Source organism: Phyllostomus hastatus, unplaced genomic scaffold (genome assembly GCF_019186645.2).
Source record: "Phyllostomus hastatus isolate PE091 unplaced genomic scaffold, TTU_PhHast_1.1 phas_contig_16, whole genome shotgun sequence".
Taxonomy (NCBI): domain Eukaryota; kingdom Metazoa; phylum Chordata; class Mammalia; order Chiroptera; family Phyllostomidae; genus Phyllostomus; species Phyllostomus hastatus.
Genome location: NW_025333643.1, coordinates 12,696,578 through 12,721,485, shown reverse-complemented (window position 1 = coordinate 12,721,485; position 24,908 = coordinate 12,696,578). Strand labels below are relative to the sequence as shown.

Genomic DNA, 24,908 nt, shown 5'->3' with positions numbered 1-24,908 from the left:
AGTATTTAGAGGGTTGAATCAAAATTCCCTGTTGGAAAAATAAAAAACAGGAACATTCTTAATTTATTACAATGTTTGCCATTTTCTCATAATAGACCTCTGTGTATTTTCAGTTAAGTATTCAACATTAAGTGCTTTAAGTAAGTAGCTGTGTTGGCAAATTGGCTTCTGGGAATTGTGAAGGTGTAGGATCTGATGCAGGGCTGGCAGATGAAGTTAATCTTTTGTAAAAATGTAAGTTCAGAAATCATCACCCTCAAAAAACCTCAACTTTTAAAGCAGAGGTAATGAAAGCCCATAACTACAGAATTAACTCACAGTGATTAAAACTATTAGTTAAAATGTATTAGCTTAATAAAAAGTTATTTAAATTCATATTATAAAGCTCATTGCTTTAAAAAATTAATGTTATGACTCTGTCTTCTAGAACTAAGTTTGCTTTCCCTGGCATTCCCATACAAATAGGTAATGGTCACATATAGAACATCTTTGTAAGGATCCTAAAGTGTGAAATGTTCATTTTTTTTCTATTTTTATATACTTTTATAACCTTCTGAGAATTACTCTTTGATTTAAATAGACTGGGATTATTGAATGTAGATTTCTATGAAGGTATTTTAGGAGACATTATCATTAATTGTGGTCACTAGTTAAATGAGGGTTTCAAAATATGTATATATATAACCTTCCTTACACTAATTTTATTCAGAGTTTTATCATTACATAATGCCAGTACTTATAAAATAGATTTATTAGCCAAAACCAAACAAAAATAATGCAATGAGGAAATGATTATGAAGAACAAAATTGATTATATTGTATATGTATATTAATATTAGTGAGTGTTTTTAATGTACTTTTATAAAAACAATTTAAATGTTATTAGATTTGGGGCTGTATTTAGTGATAACATCTATAAAGATTTAGGAATTGTTATATGTTATTCTCTGACCGAAAAGTGATAGAAATTAATTTATTGAGAAATACATGTTAAATTCTGGAAAGCCTAATTATAGAATTACAGGAAAAAAGGGAGTTTCTAAGGATCACTCTTGAGATTGATGATGACTTTTATGTGCTATTAAAATTTTATAATTCTGAATTTTGACTTGAAAGAGGAAAATGTGTTAAAAAGGACCATAGGACAGAGAGCTATAAAAATGGACATAGGTAGCCTGGCTAGAAGATGCTTGCAGCTGTCCTTGTGGCAGAGGATGTAGCTGCACCAGACATGTGTGTGTGACCGTGTGTGTGGGCACTTACTGTGCATGTGGGGCAAGAGCTGCAGGGAATCCATAAATAGTTTGATGAGAAAATGAGCAAATTTCACATGTGCCAAGTATTTGACGCATGTTCCTGTATTTTATTTGGTGACTGAAAAGCTTCATTTACAATTTTTTCATCTTTACTGTTATGATACTTTGTGGAATGAAAGAATAGCACAGAAAATTATATACAGAAAATAAATAAAAACTAGCCTATCCACTCTACCAACCATGAAATAATGACTATTAACATTTCAATGTGTTTCCATGTCAAGAACTGTGAAGGGTCTGACAGTTTCGCTGTGGCACACTAATAGATTAGCCTGCTTCAGTTTCATGGAAGCAGGCAGCAGACCAGGGACTTCTAGGTCAGAGACAAAGGACTTTATTGCTCAAGGTGAAGACAGCATCATCATCATATTTATGTCAATTCTTCATTCCCAAAGTTCCATAAAGACAAGGCAAATGGACCTGATAAATAGCTATAGTTTCAGTGAGAGCAACCCTAAGCTTAGGAAGCCCAAATCTTTTATAATGGGCAGTACCATGCCTGCCCTCTGGTCTGGAAGGAGGCAATGTTATAGAGGACAGTAAGTGTGACTATTCCTGATCCTAAAGGAGACACTGCTTCTGTCTTCCAAGGCTATTTATTATATAAGCATCCTTGAAAAATTGTGAGAAAAAAAGGTAGTGCCTATGCTCATAAAAATATACAAAATATAAGACTCATGGAGAATTGTCTTTTGATAAACATAACTGTTTTCACATGTTATTAAGCTATTTTGCATCAGCATTTCACATGGCTGCTTGTAGCCATAAAGAGTGAATCATAGGGATGTAGAATAATTTACTATCAACTCCTAATTTTCCTCATAATGATTTTTTAGGTTTTTTCCATTGAAAATTTTCATCTGGACATTTTAATTTGGGACAGAGTGGGGTAAAGTATTGTAATCAGTGGGTTCTTTTTGATTTGAAGCCCATGCAGCCTCTTCAGCTTGGCCTTATGCATAAGTATGCATTGGCTATAAACAACAAGTATGTCAATTTTATCAAGATGTTATCCAGAAAAAGACAGGCTCTGTGAGGCTGGATATTAATGCTGCTTTGGTAGTCCAGGCTGCATTGGTTTTCCTCTGGAAAGTGGAGATATTTTCACTGCTTACATGCCTGAGCCCCAGTCAGAAGCTTCTGCTACCTGGCATTAGCAGGGCCTAGAAAAGTCCATACAAATTCCTACAGTGAAAAGGGGAAATATGTGAGATCCAAATAATGACCATATTATCCAAACATCTGGAGAGGGTCTGGTCTAGTGGTGGGAATTAAAGAAAGGCAAAACAGAATCATGACCAGGTTTTAGTCCTGGGACTTGTACGCAAAAAAAAAGTCCCAATATTGAGGCTTTCCTGGGAGTGTAGGATCTTCTTAGTGATCTAGAGTATTGCTGAGGTGACACAAATAGCTGGGATAAGACTTCCCTCAGTAGAAAGAGCTAAATGAAACACACCAGGAGAACCATTTCCTAGTTCATAATGGTCCTGGAAAATTCCAGATTAAAATTTGCAACAGATGTTGCCAGAAGATTGGACTATAAAATGGGAGGAGACAATGTTAACACTTTACTAGTAAGCAGTGATCACAGAGTAATCAGGGATCAAAGCATTGTAAATATTTTTTATAGTGAGAGGAAGAGTTGTATATTGGTTTCCTCAAAGCTTTTGAAAAGTATAAAGTGAAAGTCTGTATTCCTTGAACAAACAATTTTGACACCCTTTCTGTGCTCTTCTAGAAGCTGGAGAGTTAGTGGTACACAAGAAAAATGAGTATAATTATAAATTTCTAGGATCCTTTCAAATAGTGAAGAGTCCTGTGGGAAAAGAAAACAGTGTAATGTGACAGGCCAGCAGCTTGGGTACAAGGGAGATGGTGGTGAGACTGCTGGAGACAGCAGCTGGAGATGGCTTTTCTGAGGAAGCTACTTTGACCTGAGACCTGAAGGATAAGGAGCTGCGTGAGGTGAAGCCATTTTAGTAAGGGAACTATGCAGACAAAGCTTATGAGGTGAGAGCAAGTGTAACATTTTCAAGGACTAGAAATGAGTTCAAGAACAGAATGTGCTGGAGCCTAGTGACTGAAGAGGGAGAAATGGAAAAAGATGACCTCACAGAGGTGGTTAGGGCCAGTTGGTATAACTAGTTGCAGGCATCAGTAAAGGGTCTGGATTTGAAGTCTAATGAGTGATGCAATGGATTTTTCATGCTACAGGATGCTGGAATCTGGACTTAGGTTTTTATGGATTATTTTGGCCTCTGTACCAAGGAGACCAGTGGGTGAGCTATGTGAGTAGATGCTAGTGGCTGGGAAACATTTCCTAGATAGTAGGTAAGTTTAGATAAGAGATATATTTTGTAGTAAAACCTACTGATGTTGTTGATTATCTCTGGGTGCAGAAGGAAGGAAAGAAATCAAGGAAGACTTTAAATTTGGGGCTTGGGCTACTTGGTGGGTAGTGCTATAATTACTGAGATGAGGAATACTGAAGAAGGTATGGTTTTTTTGTGGAATGACAAGAATTACTAACTGCACTGAAAATAAAAAGGGAATGCTAGTAAATATCTCTTCTTGCCTTCAAAAGGAAATCTTGCAGGGGAAAAATAATACTTAATATTGAAGTTGCTGCCCAATTTTGCTGGGTTGTCTTAAAGTACATAGAACTTTACCTGACAAATCGATGGGTGGATGGATTGGTGAATGGCTGGATGGATGGATGGATGGAAAGATGAATGGATAAACAGATGAATGGATAGAAGGAAGGATGGATGGGCATATGGATGAATGACTGGATGGACACATGGGTAGATGGATGAAAGTGTTTTTAGAAGTGAATGTTCAGATTGACTCCCTCCATTTCTCATATACAGATATATCTATGAAGCACTGAAAGATGTCTTGCTTAGAGGTCACAGTGTGTGGGGTCTCAGGGATTTTGACTCATACAACTTTGTCCATTCTGAGAGTCAAGGAGGTAGTTTGTCTTAAATATTATCCATAATTCATTCCCTTTGAGACAATACTTCATTGCTCATTTCAATTATAAATGACATTTTTTTTTACTTTAAAAAATTATCACAATAATCTTTATTTTACCAGACAGGAAGCATTGCTTGCGGCAATCAGTGAAAAAGATGCAAACATTGCCTTGCTGGAATTGTCTGCCTCCAAAAAGAAAAAGACACAGGAAGAAGTCATGGCCCTCAAGCGGGAGAAAGACCGACTGGTGCATCAGTTAAAGCAGCAGGTGGGGCCTCCTGCATGGAAAGTGTGTTTTGCTGGGTTTGGTCCTTGGGTGCTTTCTCTGGGTTTAGCTACTCTTCATTTTCCTATGTCCATCCTTCAGGCTCAAACAGCTAAAAACAGGTAGGCGTGAAGTTGCCCAAGTTGCCACTGGAACACCATTTACTGCTTCTTTCTGTGGATGTGCATGTGCTTGGGCTTGTGTGGTTTGCAGCCAGCGCTGTTTTCCTTTCTTTTGTATTAGCATCATTTCCGCAGAAATAGCTGTCAGCTCTCTTCCTTCCCGTGGACTTTGTATGACTTCTGACTCAATCCTAGGAACTACTAATTAAATTCTGGGTCCATCCTCTACCTGTTGTCTTCTGTCTTGCTCACTCTTTGGGCCCTATAAAAAAAACCCCTTCAACCAGTTCTTTATATTTCTTTCTTACATACTTCCAACTTTGGTACTTCAACTATTTCCTTCTGGACCTTTCGGCTGAGGAACACCTCCCAGCCCTGGCACTGCCAGACTATGTTTGGAGACCTCCCTGGCCATTATTCAGTTGAATATTCTTTTTATCACCTCTTTACCCCATTATCCTGCTTTTTTACCCTTCTCACTAGATCACAGTATTTCTTCTAAGGGAAAAGGAAGGAGGGACAAATTCCTAATTTGTGCAGAAAGTTCTTTACTTTCTGTAGGGTTTTCTGGAAGTGGCTTAAATAGAAATAATTGTACTTAAAGCATGTTATGAAAATCAACCCTAAACTCTTCAGACATTATTTCTGCTCTTTATACAATGTGGGGGCTTTGGGAAGCAATGGTCAAAGATATTCACTCAGATTCTAGCTTCTTATGAAAGCCAGCAAATATTATGGCTCAATGGTCTGTGGTCTCACAAGGTGGCTGCCACATCTTAGCTCGGGCCACATGTGGCTCTGAAACTCTCCAAATGCCACATGGTACCATGTGGAGTGTGTCCACATTGATTTCAGCCCCTGGCCTGGATCACTGCCTGCTAGGCTAATCTGGGCTGAGCACAAAATGCAAAGTGAGTGGAAGGGAAGCCCAGCCAACCCTCCCTCCTCAGGAAGGAAAAGGCACCCTTTGGCCTTGAACCAGAGTCCATTTCTCATGGGGCTGCCTTGCTGAAAGAGAGAGACCACCACCATGCCTGGGCGCCTTCTGCAGAGGAAGGGTCCCAGTCACTGCCAGACATTGGGGTCATTCCACAGAGCAGCATGCCTTGCTAGTGCTGGCCCCGGGGGTTGGGAGCCACTTCCATCTGATCTCTTTGTTTGGGGCTGTGCATCTTCTACACTGGGTTTTTCACCCACTTGGCCACAGTAAGTCAAGATGAGCCTCCTTCTTTAATTTCTCCTAATTCCTTTGCTGTGCGCCCTGCGCCCTCCCCTCCTACACCTAACCATTGTAGCTTTTTCCTACAGGTTTATAGACCTAGGAAACAGGCCCTGAGCTCGAATATACCATGCACTTGTGATGCTTGCTACAGCCCAGATATTACGGCCAAGTACCACGGGTCCAGCTACGATGCATACATGATCCAAAGGTCTCAGGTCAGTCAGCTGCTAAGGAGACACTTGCCCCTGTCACGGGGGTGGGGGTGAATAAGAGCTACATCTTGACCTTCACCTCTTCTGATGATTTCCAGTACTTGGTAGGCATAAAGTCTGAGAACATAAGTGACAGCATTATATTTTGATTTGTGGTATACTTTCATTTATTATATGTTTGCCAAGGGTTCCAGACTTGGTGGCCGCCCTACAAGGCCAGCTCTTCTGAAATGGTGTGGCATTGCTGTGGAGCCAAGGCTGCTGGAGGCCTCACTGTCAGGCATAGCAGATTATGTTTTTCTTTCTGTCTCTTAGATACTTTGCTCCTCATATATCCCTGTACTTTTTCCCAATAAGGAATTTTTTTAAGGCTGCTTTTTTCTTTCTCAGCATCATGAAAATGCACTCCTGGATTCCAGGAAGGATTGAGTGTAGCCCTTCAACTGACTCCTGGGGAACTGCACAAAGCCTTCATTATTCACGACAGGCTTGGTTTTGGGTATCATGGGGCACCTTTGGGAAACCCCAGCCATGCAGAAGTAGGCTCCTGCCTGGGCTAAGGCAGGGTGTGGAGGGCTACTGTAGAAAAAGGGGCAGCAAAGGAGGAGGATGGGCTCCTTGGTGATTTAGGTTTGAAATCCTTTTCCATACCCTATCTACCACAGAGCAAGAAAAGGCCATCAATTTATTTATTCTTCTTATAAATGATAATGATTCTAAGAATAATGCTTAATTTGCTTATAGAAGCATCCTCTTTTATTAAGTGTTTGTTCTATGCCAGGATGCGTATTCAGTGTCCAGAGGATTTGGTCCTGCCATCCTCACAGTAGCCCTGTGGTATGGGTACCAGGATTACCTTTCTTTTCTAGGGGCATAACTGAGACTCAGCATGCAGAATAACCAGCCCAGGATACACAGCTCATAAGCAATAGAGCTTGGATTTTGGGTGGCCCATCTGAGTCCACACATGCCCCACCAAGTTCAGGAAGGAATTCAGAGTGACAAGCAAAAGGCTATTCCAGAAAGTGTGAGGTTCCCAAAGTTTAGGTGCCTAAATCCTCATTTAACAATGTTCTCCAATCATTCACAAAGAGTGGGTTCTCCCCAGAGCTTTTAGACTTAGGCTATTTAATCACATCTATGATTACTAATGCTTTTTGGCTCTCACCATTTGCCAGTGACAGGTATATGTATGAGGGGTTTACATATGTAAACTAATGAACTCTCAACACAACTGAAGAACCGATGCTCCTACAGAAAAGGACATGGTGCCTTGTGCTTGGACATAGACAAGGCACCATGTCCAGAGAGGTCAGGTGCCTTGTTCGGGCTTCACAGCTGGATGCACCATGAAGCAGGAAGAGACCCTTTGCCATACAACCACAAATGGATTTTGCAGATGCCATCTGGATTTGGACTGCTAAGGGTGAATCTCGCTTCTAGCTGAGCAATCATGGCAAGAAACTAAACTTGCCTGAACCTTGGTTTTCTCATTCGTAAATTGAGTTAATAGCCTATGTAATTAAATGGGTTGTTGTGATATGTAATGTGTATAGAAGTACTTTATATATGGCTAACACATGATAGGCGCTGACTATATGTGAGGTGCTATTGCTACTATGATTAATAATCATTGTTTTTATCACTACCAACCCTCAGACGCAATTTAGTTTCATCATTGCTGTTTTTCACATGCCTGGGAGTCACAACTCACTGAACACGGTTCAGAGAATGTACTATTGAACTATGGGAGGCAGAGCAGACAGATGTCCTCCCTACCCTCAAACCCAAGCACTTGGGAAACAGAGAGCAGACATGCTGGGAATGCTAGACCTCAGCTCTCAGCCTGCACTGAACAGACTTATTATTGAATTTGCTTGGTTTCTGCATCCAGCCCACATAGACATCAGTAACAGAGGACATCCCCAGGAGAGCAAGTCTCAAACCTCAATTACCATCTGTGTGACTGACTTAGGAGAACAGAGCTATTTTAGATGCCCAGGACAATGGGAGAGGAAGGCCGTGGGTTTGGGTATTCACCTGTCTGATGTTCTCCAGGGATGCTGAGGCAGACAGTGTCAGGAGAGATGCCACTCTCCTCATACTGCCTATTGAGCTTGTTTCATCTCATGCAGAAGGTCTCCCCACTGCTGATGACATTCCCAGTGACTGGACATGAATAGCTCATACAACAATCCCCATGGTTATTGCACTTTGCTAAGTACATGGTAGGCACTCAACCAACATTTGTTGTGTAAATGAATGCATGATTCCCCCGTGCCAGGCTCTATGCCAGGTGCTTTATAGATACATAAGTTTACAAACATTATTTCATATTTTCCTCCCAATCAGCCAACCATATGCGCTATGTTCTCTGCCAGGTTCTAGGTGTTCACCCCAACAGATATTTTACCTGTCCCAATGAGAAAAGCATCATCCTCATTTTTCAGTTGATCGAAGAAGCAAGGCTCAGAAAGAACAGATGATTCAACTGCCATCATACCACTCATACCTGGCAGAATAGAGTTGTTCCCCACTTTTTTTGGAATGCTGACACTTTACTCTTTGCTGGGCTGATGTGGACACTGGCTCAACAGTGTCTGAGTCATGGATGAAATGAGACATTCACATGGACTACTGAGCCTGTTGGGAGAAAAGGGACAGCACGGCTTTTCTCTTAAGGGGAGCAAAAGCCGTGGCCTCTGCCATGACAGGCCTTTATTTCTATCTCTCGGATCATTACATAATGGTCCTCATTTACTATGCACAGGTTCGCTTTAAGTGGTTACCTTTTAAAGAAAACAAAGGAGCCAATGCTGCTAATGACATCACAGAAGAAGAGGGATATTTGCAAATGAAAAGGCAAAAGTGGTTGAACTGGTTACACTCATCCTTAGAAGGTTTAGCATGGATTTTAGGAAGTTACTTTGCAGTAAATGTCCTCAATTCAGGGTGAGGGAGTTTTAGCAAAAACACAAGACTCAAAGTGGCCTCGAGACATTGCAGACCTGATTCCCCATGGGAGAACCTATCCATGGGCGTGGGTCCTGTGCATCTCTGAGTGGGAGCTGGGCCCATGCCACACAGAATAGTCTCCTACAATGGGCTGAACACTACTCCCTAATGCAACACTGTGAGCCATGGATTAACCCCCTCTCAGATGTCATCAGAGGAGCCCAGTTCCAATGCATCAGCCTGTGGCTCCCAAGATGTTCAGGGACATGAGAGTGAGAAGATGGGGGTAGCCTGGCAAGACCAAGTGCCATGTTGGACTTCAACAGCTGTTCATTGAGTGCCTTCTCTGTGTTAGAATGCTAGGTATTTTTGGAATACATTAGTGACAAAATAGATAAAGTCTGCTTCCTCATGGAGTTTATAATTAGGGGAAAGAAAAGTAACAAATCATGAACATAATTAATAAATAAATTATATGATAGAAAAAGAAAAGTATAGACTAGTATAAAGGAGAACAGGGGTACCAGGATACGACCGATGTGCTAGTGACACTCTAAAATAGGGTAGACAGGATGGGCCTCATTGGGAAGGAGACATTTGAGCAAATATTTGAAGGGGGTGAGGGAGTGAGCCTTGTGGATATCTAGAGGAAGAGTGTTCTGGCAGAGGGAATAACTGGTGCAAAATGTTCTAAAACTGGTATGTTTGAGAGCAAAAATTTTGTACAGTTAGGAAGCAGAATACACCATCCATGCAGCCTTAGAATAGGGAGGCCTCCCTCAGGGACCACTCCTAGCTCTCTGTTTAAGCCTGCCTAACTGAGACTGTTCTACAAATCCCCTGGTTCCAGGCTCTAAGAAATCCCAGTTAGCTTGCATTTTAAAATAGCATTGCCAGTTTTATTGTAACCACAAAGAATGAATGCCAGAATTTGCTTGTCAAGGCTGATGAGATTTTCAAGTAGAGAAGGCGCAGGGCCCTAAAACAAAATGCCCTCCCTGACTGTCTGGCAGTCTCAACAACATACCACTGGAGTCCAAACCCCTGCACTCTGCCTGCTGTAAGGAGGCTGGCAGGTGGACAGAAGTGGCCACGACCATGCTCAGGATGATGGCCATGCCTTGGGGAAATGTAACCAGTTTCCAGTACTGGCCAGAGATTCTCAAACCTCAGTGGGCGGAAGAATGATCTTTTCTAAAGATAAATATTAGGATACTCATTACCCTCCAGTCCTCACTTCTGAAAAACCTTCCCTGTCTTGCCTCACTGTTGGGACAGAGATAAATTCAGGACAGTGTGCCCTCTGCTTTGTACATGTGATTCCCACTGCCTGGAACACATTTTCTTCTTTTCCTCATCTACTTAATGCCCACTCATCCTTTCCATCTCAGTGCCACATCACTTTTTCAGGGAAGCCTTCTGGGACTTTCACCCCCAATTTGGCACTCTTATAGCATGTGTACATCACTTAATTACACTGTAATGGATACCATTTTAGCATTTTTTTCTGCGATTATTTAAATAGTAACTATGTACTCTGCTAGTTTATGAGTTTCATGAGGACTGAGAATGTGGCCAAATGGTCAGTAGAAAACTGACCATTTATCTGCAGGCCTAGCACATAGTAGGCGTTTGGCCATTATTTGTTAAACATAATGAATGAATAAATGAATTTTCAGGGCAGCTTATCTTAAAAAAAGAGACACACATCTTTGATCAATTATGACTTTAAAGCAAGAGTCAACCTCATAATTCTTCTTATCCCAATATTCTAAGCAAATAACCACCAACTTCCAGGAATTCATAGGACAGATGAGACCTTTTTGCCAAATGATGACCATAGAAATGGTGCATATACTTTCTTGCCATGTTGCAAGACATTTTACAGAAATGCTTTTTCTCATACTTGAATTATTTGCGGTCATGACCATTTTGTACCTTTTCTTTGAATTTTTTCATGTCCTAGTTCAAATCCTCTCCAATTTGGGGGATTCTTCCTAATTAAAATGCCACTGTGTTTCTGGATGTGACAGAGATCACTTTTTAGGAAGGGAACCCATCCATATTATCCCTGTAAACTGAGTGTCTCATAAATCAGTTTGCCTAGAAATACCTGAACTGCTGTTAAACATCTGTCAGGAGAGCCAGGGAAGATGAAATGAAATGAGTTCAGAAATTCCAACTATGCTTAACAATAAAAGAATCTTTACGATACTCTTCAAGTGTTGATGCAAACGCTGGTTGTTGGTGTTGTTGGCTCAGTACAGTGTAAAGGTAAGAGAGCAATACTGATTAACTTTCTGTTACATGTTGTATAAAAAAGGATAAAGGATTAATTATAGTTTGGTGGTAGATAATTGTATTCTTCCTAATTCCATCTCTTCACAAGCATATACCCCTGATACTTTTAGTCGACCTTTTTTCTTAAAAAAATCTGGCTTCCAGATTTTTTCCATTTTTGGGAGAGGGTCTCAATTGGGAATGAGTTAACTTTTTGTGTTTGTTTTTGTTCTTTCTCTAGGGAGAGTGGTTCTAAATATATTATTAAAAATTACCATCTTCTTTTGTGTCTTGGATCCAATTCCTCCAACTTGTCCTCTACCCTTGAAGAAAGGACTGATATCAAAATAATTAATTCTGAAATCATTGAATTTTCCTGCTGCTAAAGGATTTTTGAAGAAAGCTTAAAACTAAATCTTACCCCCTCAGCCTTATTTCCAAATGCTCCCCTGTGTGCTGAAGTAGTGATATGCACATCCTAGATAAAAATGCCTTTTTAAAATGGGGGCCAGAAACTATTGTTTAGTTAAAATTAGAACCATCTTATTTCTCAGAACTGGTCAGAACACTTTCATGATCAGAGATAAATTGTACTTGGTTTTCTTTCCTGCCAGTTCTGGTCATTGCTTTTGGTTATCAGGAAACACCCTGGCCAGTTGGTAGCAGGAAAATGTTAAGACCAGGAGATGAGTCCAGTGGTTCTCTGTGCTTTCCCCCAGAGTTTATAGAGAAGAAAAATGCTACATCCAGGTCAACATTCTAGAAGTTACATCAGGTCCATGTAGTCTAATCTACTAGGGTGGAGTGTCCTTTTCCTCTATGTCATCCAGAAGGTCATAGCACTGTCTTCAAGAATTATCCAGACAGGTGTGGCTAAGAATGGGTGAAGGTAGAGCTGAACCTGAAAGTGTTCAGGAAAGCTGGTAGTTAAGGATGAGATCCTAGTCAAACTTGGATTTTGGCAGAGGTAGAACCATCTTGTCAGGGGAACTGGGGAGTTCCTTAGTAGGATGGTTGGTCAGGCAGTTCTTTCCCCTCTACTGGAGGCCACACTAGGTTGTGCTTCCTACTTAGAGGTCCTTTGTATTGTCTGTAGATGACTTTGAGTTACACTTTGTGGTTCAGGAGGTGAGCACAATTAAACAGCAGTGGAGGAACTCCATGCAGTAGGGTTCCCATAGCCTCATGTTGTGGTTGGATGAGCTCCAGAAAAGCTTGATCCAATCCAGCATTGTAATGCATCACAGACTTGCCCCAGATCGAATTGCTGAAATGCAAATGCATTGGTTTTCACTGCAGACTCACTTTGGGTTAAGCTTTTCATGTCCCACTGGTAGAATCTGGCCACATCTCTATTTATCATTGACTTCAATGCAGAGTATACTTCCAGTATGTTGTAGAGAACACGTTTGGGAAAGAAATACTCCGATCTCTCCTCAGCAGGCCAAGAGCAGGGCATTCTCATGGAGGTAAAACTGCCCAGTGCTACTGGAAGCAGTTTCCTTTTATTGTCCAGGTAATCAGTCAGGAGACTTGTGTGCTCTCTGAGCCTGGAGACTTGGCCTCCACCCCTCTACTCAGGGAATCCTTTCAGTTTGCTAGCTGCTACACAAAATAATACTCAAAGATTTGTGAAGGCAAAGTATTTTCTCTGAGATTCCATGTTTCTGAAATCCCTTTAGAAGTTTATCAAGCTGACTCTAGTGGACTACTTTCTGAGTCTTTTATTTAAACAAAGCCATGTTCTAAAAACTACTTTTGTTCTCTTTCCTAAACATTGACAGAGGGCCTTTAGTGGGACTGTGTTGGGCTGTGGAAGGAGGTATTGACTTTGTTTCTGAGCCTGGAGTTTTATCATTTCTACCACCAGGCAAAGCCAATGCATGAAACAAGTAACAGGGCAAATTACTGTTTGGGGATGCAGCAGTGTTACCAAAATTCAAACTCTTTTCATTCTGCAGGGGTCAGAGAATGCTTCCTACAGAAGCAGGTATTCCTATGAATTTTATAATTGGCAATCCATAAACTGTCTTTTGTGGCAAATGCCTATTGAACCATGATACTTTCTCTTAAGTTTTCAAAAACCCTAGTTTAAATAGTTCCAGTTTTAGAAGAACATATTCTTTGCTTTTCAAATATACCTTTTTAAGTGAAAAATGTGAAAAGATCAACTTTACCGTTTTGTTTTCCACTCTTAGAAATACAAAAAAGGAGAGATGGGTCTGACTTTTAAGTTATAGGGTGATTTGCCAACTTTGCTTCAGTAATTTGAAGCACCCCCATAGCATCTAGCAGTTGGCAGAGCACATCAGAATAGCAGGCTTAGCTGAAGGTGACCCAAACAGAGACTAGTGTACAAGTGCCAAGAAGATCTCTCACGCGCTGTCTCCCTCCCTTTTTTTTATTCAAATTTCACATCTGTGCTCTATTTTTAAACATTTATTCTTTAAGTGATAACGCATGTTTTACCAAGCCTCTTATTGGATTAGACATGTTTGAAATCCCCTCAGCTTTAACCTGTTCATGACTGCCTCCAAAAACATTCGGATTCACCACCAAAGCCACACTAATTCACCACTTAGTGTGATATGGGGAAGGGTTCCCAAGACTTCCACCACAAAAGCTGTCCTAATGTGGGAAGAGAGGGACTCTGCTGTTGAACGGGGTAGATATGAGGGATCTTGGATTCACATCGCTTCATGAGAACAAGTTTGGGTGTAATGTGTCCAGTGTTCTTGCTCTTCATAACAGTTTTGATACTCACATTTTAGAGTTGTAGGAACTGAAATATTTAAATTCTTACCATGTACCTGACCACTGGTAGCGATTTTAAATATATTATCTCCATCCTCACAACTCTGAAAGCCAGGTGTTATTCATTCCATTTTAGAGATGAGGAAACTCAGGTACAGGTTCAAGATGCTTCAGCCTGTGTGGCATCTCACTCCAAAGCTCATCCAGGCTCTTCCCAGCAGATGACCCCAAGCTGGTGCAATACTTCGTTTGGATCAGAGCTGCATGCAATGAATGGGGCTAAAAAGTAGCATAAAAAGAAGACTTTATTCTGTGACCCTTAGCAGCACTTCCAGCCCCTCCCCAGGGCCCCTGGTAGCCCCTACCATGACCTGTGGTCACATGTGCAGGCTGGGGAGAGGGACTTATCTCACTCTGCATCACAGGGCATCCATCACCCATCATTGCTGCTGGGGGTGGGAGGTGAGGTGGGGGAGGAGGCTATGGGCTTGATCAAGTGGCTGCAGTTTTAGTCTCCAGCATGAAATGTCCACATTTGCTCCTTGTAGACTTTGTATTTCATTGTCAAGTTATTTGCTTGAAAGCCATTTTTCCCTTCAGTTTTCCCTTTTCTTCTTCATCATTTAACATATAAAAACAGGTTCTTCCTGGTCCCTTTCTCTCTCTCCCTCCTTTTCTTCCTCTCATCATATAATTAAAAGTCCTTTCAGGCTGTCTTCACCTTATCATTTCAAATGAATTGAAAAAAGATCCGACTTCCTGCCCTGTGTCTTCCTGATGCTGAATTTCAAAAATGAAAGGAAAGTCCTTTTTCCCCTCCCTTTTCACTTCATACTCCCTCCTGAATAACTGTGTTTAAATCATACCGATTTTGTTATTGATCAGCATTGTTGCAAAACAGCTTCACAATTTTCTCTTTTTGCTTTTTCAAGTAATAATTTAAGAGGAAAAGGATTTTTCACCCTCCTTTCTCATGATTACAGAAAGAAACTTATCAAACACAGAATTTAACATTTCCAGTAGTTTATCTATAGTCTTACTCAGCTCCATATTCTTCTGGAGAAGATGCAATTTTCTTTTTTCACTCTCTACAACACAGTAATAGCAGAGTTAAAAGTTCCAGAATTTCACATGTTTACTGTTTTATTTTTTTAATTTAACCCATGCTAATGAACTATATTAAAAAGTAACAAGGACCTAATTTTAACCATCCTTATTATATAAATGTTTTTTTTCATAGTTGGAAGCATATACGTAAATCCTTTATCATAAAAATAACATGTTCAGTAGAGAAACTTAGAAAAATATAAATAAAAAATTAAAGACACCCATATTCCCGTCACTCAGAAATAACTGTCATTAAGATTTATAGTTTCCTACATTCCATTGTCTATGTAGATATTTGAACAGAAATATGACATACTACATAATCAAGTTTTTTTTTTAGCCTCATAAGCATTTAAAGTTGTATGCATTTTCCCATGTCCTTAAAAGTCTTCAAAAATATATATCTTGGTTGTATGATTTCCATCATCACCATAATTAACTTTATCACTCTTCTATTGTGATTTCAATTTGTTTTTAGTTTTTCACTTTTATAATCTCACTGGATGAACCTCTCAGTATGCAAACATTATTTTTTCTATTATTTTCCCCCATTATTTTTCTTAGGATTAATGCCCCAAAGTTGACATATTGGAATTACGGTCATTTTAAGTATTTTAGGGAACTAAGAAATAGTTCTGTCCAGTAAAGTACTTGACGTTTATAAGTTTTTACAGAAATGCCATCTATTTGTGTTAAGTTTGTCAAAGCCAAAGTCTGATAACATGCCACTCAGATTTGGGGTAGAATCTTACTATAGGCAATGCAAATGGTCAGTAAACTGAGACAGCAAGAGGCTGAGGGAGATTTTTAAAACTTCTTAGAGGAGTGAGTAGGCATGGGAACAAATGGACAGTCCATTCACAAAATCTTTATTGAGCATATACTATGTGCCACATACTGTCTGGACACTGGGGACACTGCAGTGAACAAAACACAAAAATCCCTGCCCCAAGGGAGATTGTATTCTATGAGGGACAAATAGAAACAAAGGCATCAAATGTGTGACATGATAGATGGCAATGAATTGTAGGGGGAAAATAAAGATGCTGTACTGTGAAGTGTGGGGGAGGTGATTCTGAATAGTGTGTTCCTGAGACAACTCCCTGAGAAAGCAACACGTGAGCAAAGACTTGCAGACAGGTGGAGGGTGAGCCCTGTGGAGCACTATGCAGGGAGGGAGTCCCTGGTGGGGACAAACTGTACCCAGGAGAGTTGGAATCTATTCTTTTCAGATCCCAGACCCAAGTGCAGTTGCTGAGTTGACAAGGTGGGGGAGCCAGAACCCCACAACACCAATGTTTAGATGAGATTATTTTTTTAAATATACAAACAAGGACCAAAACCCCACATTCTTATCTCTGCCCTGATAGGCCATTGGGAAATGCCGGCTGGACACAGCCAGCAAATCTATATTCGGATGATCTTTGATACAGTCTGAGAACAGGATTGTGCAAAGAGGTTACAAGTTCAGATTGGACAGACAGGCTGTCATTTCAGAAAACAATGAAAATTGTTTTGTTTTCTGAACAAAATGAATAAGAATGAATAAGAATGGCAACTTAGAAGGTTTCAATTCAGAGTGGTTCTTATGCCCAGAAACCTCCAATTAACTGATCATCTTGGGGCTGGTTTATTTCCTCTCTCTCATGGTCCAGCACTCCTAGAATTACAAACATAGGTCAGAAGCCAACCAGAAACCCTACTTCTTTGGACTACATTGGGTGTGCTAGGGTACATTGGATATCCTGGTGCCCTTTGGATGCTAGGATAGGAAGCAGGTGTGTGGGTCACCAGGCCAGGCAGAGTTTCTGTTGTCAGTCTTCTTGGGTTTGGGAGCTCAATGCTCTTGAAGATGTCTGACACAAGCAGCCATCTAGAAAGTATGATGTTAAATGTTTAAACAAAACAAGGCAGCCCACCTCACCATAGAAGCCCTGGCAGGTTTGAGAAGGTACAGCGTCTGAGAATGGATCTGAGGATCAGAGTTCCAACTCAGCTCTGACCTCAACACACTGAGAAACCATGGACACCTCATTTGTTTCTCAGTCGCAGGCTCAATTTCCCCATTTGTAAAGTGAAGGAAGTGAGCTAAGAGACCTCTGAGCTCCTTGTAGTTTCTATAGTCACACACTATTCCATGGCATTCACATGTAGTGTGTTGAGTACCTGACTAACAACAAGGATTTGAAGGATGCACAAGCAAATGGCAGTATTTGCTTTCATGGAGCCTGTGGTGGAGTAGGAGGATGCATTTTTCAATAGGACATTGATACTGCTATCATTTCTAGGCACAGTTTTGTAATTTTGTTTTATCACAATCCTCACAAAAACTTGAAGACCTAGTACCATTATTAGGTGCTTTGCAGACAGAAAAACCAACTCACAGAGCTGGTGAGTGGTAAGAAAGATATTCAGTGAATCTACCTGTGGTGGTCGCACTCTTAGCCCCTTTGTTTTCCCATTGCAGTGAAGTTGCCATCTTTCCCCTCAGGGAGTATTTGAGAACTCCAGTTTTCAAAGGTGACAGGAAAGGAGGAAGGCTCTGAAGTTTGCTCATATTGTTTAAGTAATTAATCCTGACTAATCTCCATTTATTAGTATATGATGGTGGGCAGGTCAATTTACCTTCCTGTAAAATGGGTATGTTGTTTCCTACCTAACTCACAGAGAAACATTATCATGAAGTATCTACCCTGGGGGCTGCATAAATGCACAGGATGTTGATCTTAGTTCCCAGGTGCAAAGACAGAACTATCTCATTCTTCCCCACAGGGTAGCACTGTGCTTTGAGGAGCAATGGTCCCAAATTGTCTCAGGTGACACTCCATTGACACAAACCTGCTCCACATGACTTGTTCCCCTGACCAAAGAAGAAAGAACTTGAGTGGCAATGTTCATAAACAGGCCATCCTCTTCTGTTTCTCTGGGATCCAGACCCTGATTTATCCTGGGAGAAAAATAAATATTGAAGAAGGTACAAACATTGCCTTGAAAGAACCCAGTTCGGCATGGGCTCAGAAATCTTCCTTCCAGGGAAGGAGTGTCCAGACCTCCCAGACCCAGTCTTGGCTTGTGCAGGCTCCTGGGGGTCTGCTGGGGCCAGGGTCTCCTGAGGCTTCCCAGATGAGGTCGGGCTTCCAGAGAGTGCCGCTGTGTTCCTGAGCTTTCTAGTGATGCAATCCTTGGTGAAGCAGGGAAATGAAAAGCTGATATTTTGGACGGGAAAGAGCTATCTCCAGGGGACTATTTTTTATGAACCAAAGACGCTTAAGTGTTGCTGATTTATCTTAATAGCAGATTCTATGAGCAAAAGTCCCAGTTGTCTCTTTGTGCTTTTGGCAAGTATGGCTGAGAAATGGAGTGGAGGAGACCCAATCAGAGCTGGCTAGCCCTAAGTTCAGGAGTCTTAATCTTCCTCACTCCAAATACGTAACTTAGTGTTGTTTCCAAAGGTTCTCAAGTTGCAGGTGAACACCCAGCTTTGGCAAGAGGCGGAGTGGCTTCCATCACTACAACTTCTGCTTCCAGAACAGTTATCTCTTGGGCTCGAGGAGAGAAAGGCTGGCATCTCCCTTGGATAGTTAGTTCTTCAAGCTCAGTCACCATGTTCCAGTTGTGAGGATACTGTTTCTGTATAAAGAAACCTTCTGTAATGTGAAGAGCTCTCCTGCTTGTCCTACACATGATTGGGACTCAGAGGGTACCGCAGAGCTGCTTCTGTTCTACATCTACTCCCATGTTAGGACTGGAATGAGACCATGTTGTACCCAGCACCTTAGAAGTTGGAATATAAACTATTTCAAGGCCATGTTCAGTGTTGTAACATTTACTAATCCCTATTAGATATGGATAAATTCTCATGGCTTAATTTGGCATGTTGAGTCAGTTCTTCAGATTGTCTTTGGGGACTGGAAAGGAAATGCACAACTTTATTATAATTTTTCTTTTATTTCTTGAGAATGGGACATAATTTTTTATTGTTAGCTGGTGGAAACTTTGGTGAATCATGGCCAACTATGGCTCACCCCCACAGGAAGAAAGCATCAGAATTTAGCTGAGAACATATTCTTTGAAACAAACCAGAATATTTGATTTTTGAAATATCTTTCCACTTTAAAAAAAAAACAGGCTGTCCAACAAATATTAATGTTCTGAATAAGACCAAGAGAACTGAGGAAGTTGAAAGCTAGAATTTCTCTCTGAGGAAAATTGTAGAGTGATGTGTGATGCTTTAGTTTAATAATGACTCCGCTGAGCATCAAAGAGTCTATGAGGATGCAGGTTACAACCACAAGAATTCACAGAGCATCCTTCTCAATCTCAGTCCTCCTTCCTCTAAGCGGAAGGAGCTAGGTGTTGGCTAAAAGTCAGGCATTCCACATTCCTTTACCGGGTCACCCACATATACATGACCTTGGGCACATCCTGTCATTTTACTTCCATTCCTGGAATTTGGTCCAATAATATATTTGACAATAGGTTCTCCCTTTTTTCTGCCAAACACTTTTATGTTGGAAACCATTGTTGAGTACTTTAAATTGCTTGGGTTGAAAGCTGTTGTCCAATTCTTTTTTCTTTTTTCAGCATCTCACATAGTTTGGTTGTCAGTCATGCATGCTCAGTAATCACCTTTAGGGGACTCCAATCTTGTCAAGTTTGACAAGTCTGATCAGGTTAGGGGGTCATTAATCTGTTGGCATTATAGCTGCAAAATTATTTAACTGAGATTCTTGTTCTGTTCATAATTGCAGGTTTGCTCTAACAGATCTGTTTTGCAGATTTTTATGAGCAGGAATCCTCTTAGGCAAATCCACCATTACTTCTCAGTGAGGTTCAGGTGGCAATTTTTCATCACTGGAATGGATTTTCAGAGGAATGGTCACATGAAAAAGCCCAATTCTCTCCTCTTTGCCACACCCAATTTTCAGCTTCTGCTGAGAGCAAGACCCAAAATTATCCCCATATTTCCTTATGAAATTCTGTTGAAAAACGTTAGTCCCTGTGCACTGTGCACAAAAGCCAAATTACTTTTGGAATGTTCCGTGAACTCTGGGAATCCAGATACGGATCAAGGAAACAGCACAGTATCTCCCCGCTCTGCTCAATCTGTTGATTGATTTGTAGATTATTCTCCTTACCTTGAACCATCTGAGTAAAGTCTTTGGTGTAACTCCTAATGTATGTTTGTTGATTCATTTATTTGTTTTTTTTTTAAATATTATATATTATTCTCAGTCTCAGAGAATGCAAAGGAAAGTTCCAGGAAAGAGAAGACCACCTTCTCCAGTTAAATCAATATCCTCCTGATAATTTGCCACGATGTTAGGGTGTTTCTCAGATCTTACACTGCTGAAATCTCAACCAAAGAAAGAGCTTCTGGACCAAACCAAACAAAAACCACAGTTATTCAGGGACAGAGTTAGTATATGCTAAGGCTGGTTTTCATTCCCCAAAATACCAAGATCTTTATGGACACAAAAGGTTCCCAAAGGTAAGGATGATGTGAGAAAACTTCAAAAAGAGGAAGAGGGAATCCTTTCCTGATTGGCCTTCAGCAGTGGCACACTGACAAGGGAGGGGGAGAAACACTGGACCTTTTCTAAGCTTGATTCTCATCTTGGAACTCCAAAAGGCTTAAAGCTATGCCCACCAATTCATAGATAAAGAAGGAAGGTCACAAATTAGAAGGGAAAATAAAAGGAAAGAATTATTAAAGTGTTAGAGATTATTATTTTAACTTCCAGTTCTCTGTGGTGTTTCTGGCTATCTCAAGGCAAAAAAAAATTTACAAGTGTCTTAATTTTTAAAACGGTTATATTAACTGCAGCTAAACCTGGCTCTGTTTTGACATGGCCTGATGAGCTTCTTCCCACCTTCATTAAATACCAACTCCAAGGCCAGCCGTTCCACCTACGTAGTCAGAATCTCAGGAGAGAGACACCAGAAAGTTGACAAATCTGATTGACAGACCACAATTCTGACAGCATTAGTTTAAAGAAGGAGGCAAGGAACCCTTAAAAGTAGAAATCCTTGTGTCACAAAATGCCTGCTCTCTCTGTATAGACAGCTTGCAAATTCAGGAACTGTAAACTTAATATAATTTGCAAGACTTGAAATGGCTTTGGGCTGCATTTGTGGTCAGAAGAGGTGTAACTGAGGGCTGGTACAGGACCATGTAACAGGAGCAAGGGTGGAATTAGAGATAAGCCTGTCAGCACAGGGCATGCAATGATATCAGGTAAGAGAAACAGTTGGTCAACAGAGTCTATTGAACACAAAGAGGATCCAAGCCTTGGTCCAGACCTTCCAGGGCTATAAAAAGGACTAGAAGCCACAGACTGTGCTCAGGTACCTAGAGTGCCTCCCTTGATATCCACCAGCCTGCTGATGCCCTTTGCACAGAACCAGAGTGGCTGAATAACTTTGTGCTGATAGTTGAACAGCTATTAAGTGACCTGACTTTGACCATTTGTCCCAGGCCCTCTGATCCCACTTCTAGTTTTCTTCACTCTCCAGAACACTTTCAGTTATGGAAATTATCTTAATGGGGCACATTCTGACCCCAGCTGTGATGGAGTCTGTAGGACCTGGTTTTGTAGGGAGGGATCATTTCTGGCTAGGATAGAGATGAATCCTAGTTCATGGGATTACATACAGACCATATTTGGGGAGAGTTTTTATGGAGGAAGCTGGAAAGAGGTAGATTGTTCAAAAGGAAAGGGAAAGGTTGTCCTTGCACCTGAACTGCTTCTCTCTAATGCATAATAGGGAGCCACCATGTATTATGGAAGAGTATGATATGAACACTGTCAACACGAAACAAGTTAGAACCAGCATTTTTTATTAATGATAAAATGGCTTCTGAGATTAGATTGCTAGGTCATTTCTGCTCATAAGAGTTTGCTTTCGGTTGGATGAATCGTGCACACTTCCCAGGGCACATTCTTGTTTTCTACATACCCGAGAGTAGTTGGTGAGTAATGATTTGGGCCTTTCATTAATGCCCCCCTTGCCCCTGCCATACCAAGGATAAAACAGCAGCTTCCTTAAATTATACAGTCTATGGGACATGGAAATTTGAAGTCTTTCCTCTTTAGCACAAATTTCAAATACTGTCCTATAAAGCTTCAGGACCTGAGAAGTCCTTGCACCATCAATGTTATAATTCTAGAACTAAAGACCTCAGTGTATTACCAGTTTCCAACTTATGTCTATTCCTAAATAACCATTATGGTGCATTATCCTTTTAATGGGTTATTTCTCAGAGAGAGAGAGGCTACCATTTGATTTTGGGTGCTATTTTCTTATTTTGTAGAGTAGGTCTGAAATGTCCCCAGGCACTTGCAGTTTCTGAGCCATAATTATGCTTTTTAACCCACTCCTTTATGTCTGGGTCCTTAATGTTCAAACTCCTATGTAATTACCAAGTTCAGTGTATGGGAATGAGACAAATATTTTTTGCATGACTTTAGCCCATACATTACTGCAAATGCTGTATTATTACAAGATATTTCCTGAACTTGAAGCTGTACTATTAACTCTCTCAACTTGAAAAGACCCAGCAAAGAGATACTCCCAATCTTTGGCCCATGATGCAAAACTCAGATGGACAGTGACTTGATCCAGCTGAGGGCCTGGGACTCCTGGGGGAGGACTTGAACTTGGCACTAGTATATTCGTTCATAGTCTGACAGGGAGTTGGGAAACTTTTTCCGTGGAGCTGTGGTGCACAGCCACAGCCATGGCTCTCATTGCAGTTGTGAAGTATTGTTGCATTCTTCAGCATTTGAAAGGGGCCAGGTTTGTTAACTGCCTCTCCTGGAAGAAGAAGTTTCTGTGTTCCCTTGCTGGACTAAAGGGATATTGTTGATCCTGATTGTTCAGAGTAATCAGAATTTTAAAGGATCAGGCTGAAAGGAGGAGTGCTGTGGCCAGTAAAGCAGGGCTTCATTTAATTCTGGGCAGCTGAAGTTCAAAATAAAAGCAGGAGTCTATCTACCCCAATATCAGTCTCAGGAGTCTCTTCCCTGAACTAACATGATTTCAACACCATTTCGTTCTAATTTGAAAAATGATCTATATCTCAGCATTTTTTATATTTTATATGAACATGGTTTATTATTGTTTGCTACTTCTAAGAATTCAACTACATGTGTGATACTTTCTCCTTCTAATAAATATAAATATCCATTGCTCTTGAATGGCTTCTAAGGATTCTATTATATGGATAGTGGATATTCACTAATTCATTAAGCAAAATCCAGATGTATGGACACTTTATTTCTCATTAATTGCTACTGTGATGTGCATCCCAGGGAACATCCCTTTGTATTTTTCATTCCTGCATACCTGTCCAGCTTTCTTTTCAGGAGGAGATTGTTGGACTCCAGGGTATGCATGGTTTGAATTTTCATAAATGTGCCAAATTGACCTTGAGAACATTTATTCCAATTTGCGATCCTGCCAACAGGATGGAAATGCCTAAAGAATAGGGAAATGAACTTTCCATTTTCTAAGCTTTTCTGAATTTTACCTGCCCCTGGAACTTCACCTCTCAATGTCTAAAAGACAAATGCATTTATGAAGTTGCAGTAAAATCAGCAATTACCAAGATTCTTTATTTGTTCACTAAAATTAACTAATGCTAAACACACTTTGTTTTTTGCTAAGGTTAATGTAAAGCAGATCAAGGGAATGGCATGGACACAGGGTACCAAGATTTCAGCTAAGCATTTGATACAACAAACTCATATACATATATTTTTATTCATTTATTTATTTATTTTACCAAATAGAGAAATAAGGACTGAATGGTGGTTCAGCTAGATGGGTTTATAGTTGATTGAACAGCTCCATCCTAGGCAGGTTGATTAGGGAATCCTGTCACCTCCAAAGGCAGGCTGCAAGGCTGTGCTCTGTCCTTCCAAACTGTACACAGACTTAAGTACAGTGGACCTTTGAACAATGCAGAGGTTAGGGGTGCCAAACCCCAGGACAGCCAAAACTTTTGGCCCCCAAAAAACTTAGTTACAGTTGTCCCTCAGTATCCACAGGGACTTGGTTCCAGGACCCCCCACAAATGCCAAAGCATGATGCTGAAGTCCCTTGAATAAAATGGTGTAAAGCAATGCATATAGTCAATCCTCAGCATCCTAGGATTCCCAACTGAGAATGGGAAACAGTATTTTCCATTGAATCTATGGGTGAATCCATGCATACAAAAACCTGGGGATACAGAGGAATGCCTTTATATTTATCGAAAAAAATCAGCATATAAATGAACCCATGTAGTTCAAACCCATGTTATTCAAAGGTCAACTGTATATACAGCCTTTGAAGGCACACTTTTTGAAAATGTGATGCTTCTTAGCTGAGAAGGCTATCTAATACAATGGAAGACATAATTAGAATTGAGAAATATCTCAGCAAGATGGAACTGTGGACCCAAATTTAGATAGGATAAGTCTAAAGCAAATATGTAGTAAGGAAAAGAATGAAGCTTATACTTAAAATTAAAACCCTAGTGTGTGTGTGTGTGTGTGTGTGCGCACGCGCACACGTGAGAATGGCAGAGGAACTGCCCACCAGGATATGCATTTAATTAATTGAAAATCTAAACATAAGTCATCATGACACAGCAGATGTTAAGAAATCAATACAGTGTAGGAGTACAGTAATTATTTTATTTTTAAGGTA

The 24,908-nt window shown here is 40.5% G+C and overlaps 1 protein-coding gene across 4 annotated transcripts in view; it reads left to right on the top strand.

Annotated features, from left to right (window-relative positions):
- ERC2 (ELKS/RAB6-interacting/CAST family member 2) overlaps nt 1-24,908 on the top strand; it is a 943,617-nt gene that overhangs the window by 717,176 nt on the left and 201,533 nt on the right. For all 4 annotated transcript variants that reach the window (XR_006784938.1, XR_006784937.1, XR_006784936.1 and 1 more), the window contains one exon: nt 4,416-4,563. Coding sequence is in view for 1 of the 4 variants with exons in the window: in XM_045832534.1 (XP_045688490.1) it covers nt 4,416-4,563 (148 nt within the window). In the remaining 3 variants the exon portion in view is untranslated. The remainder of the gene's footprint in view (nt 1-4,415; nt 4,564-24,908) is intronic.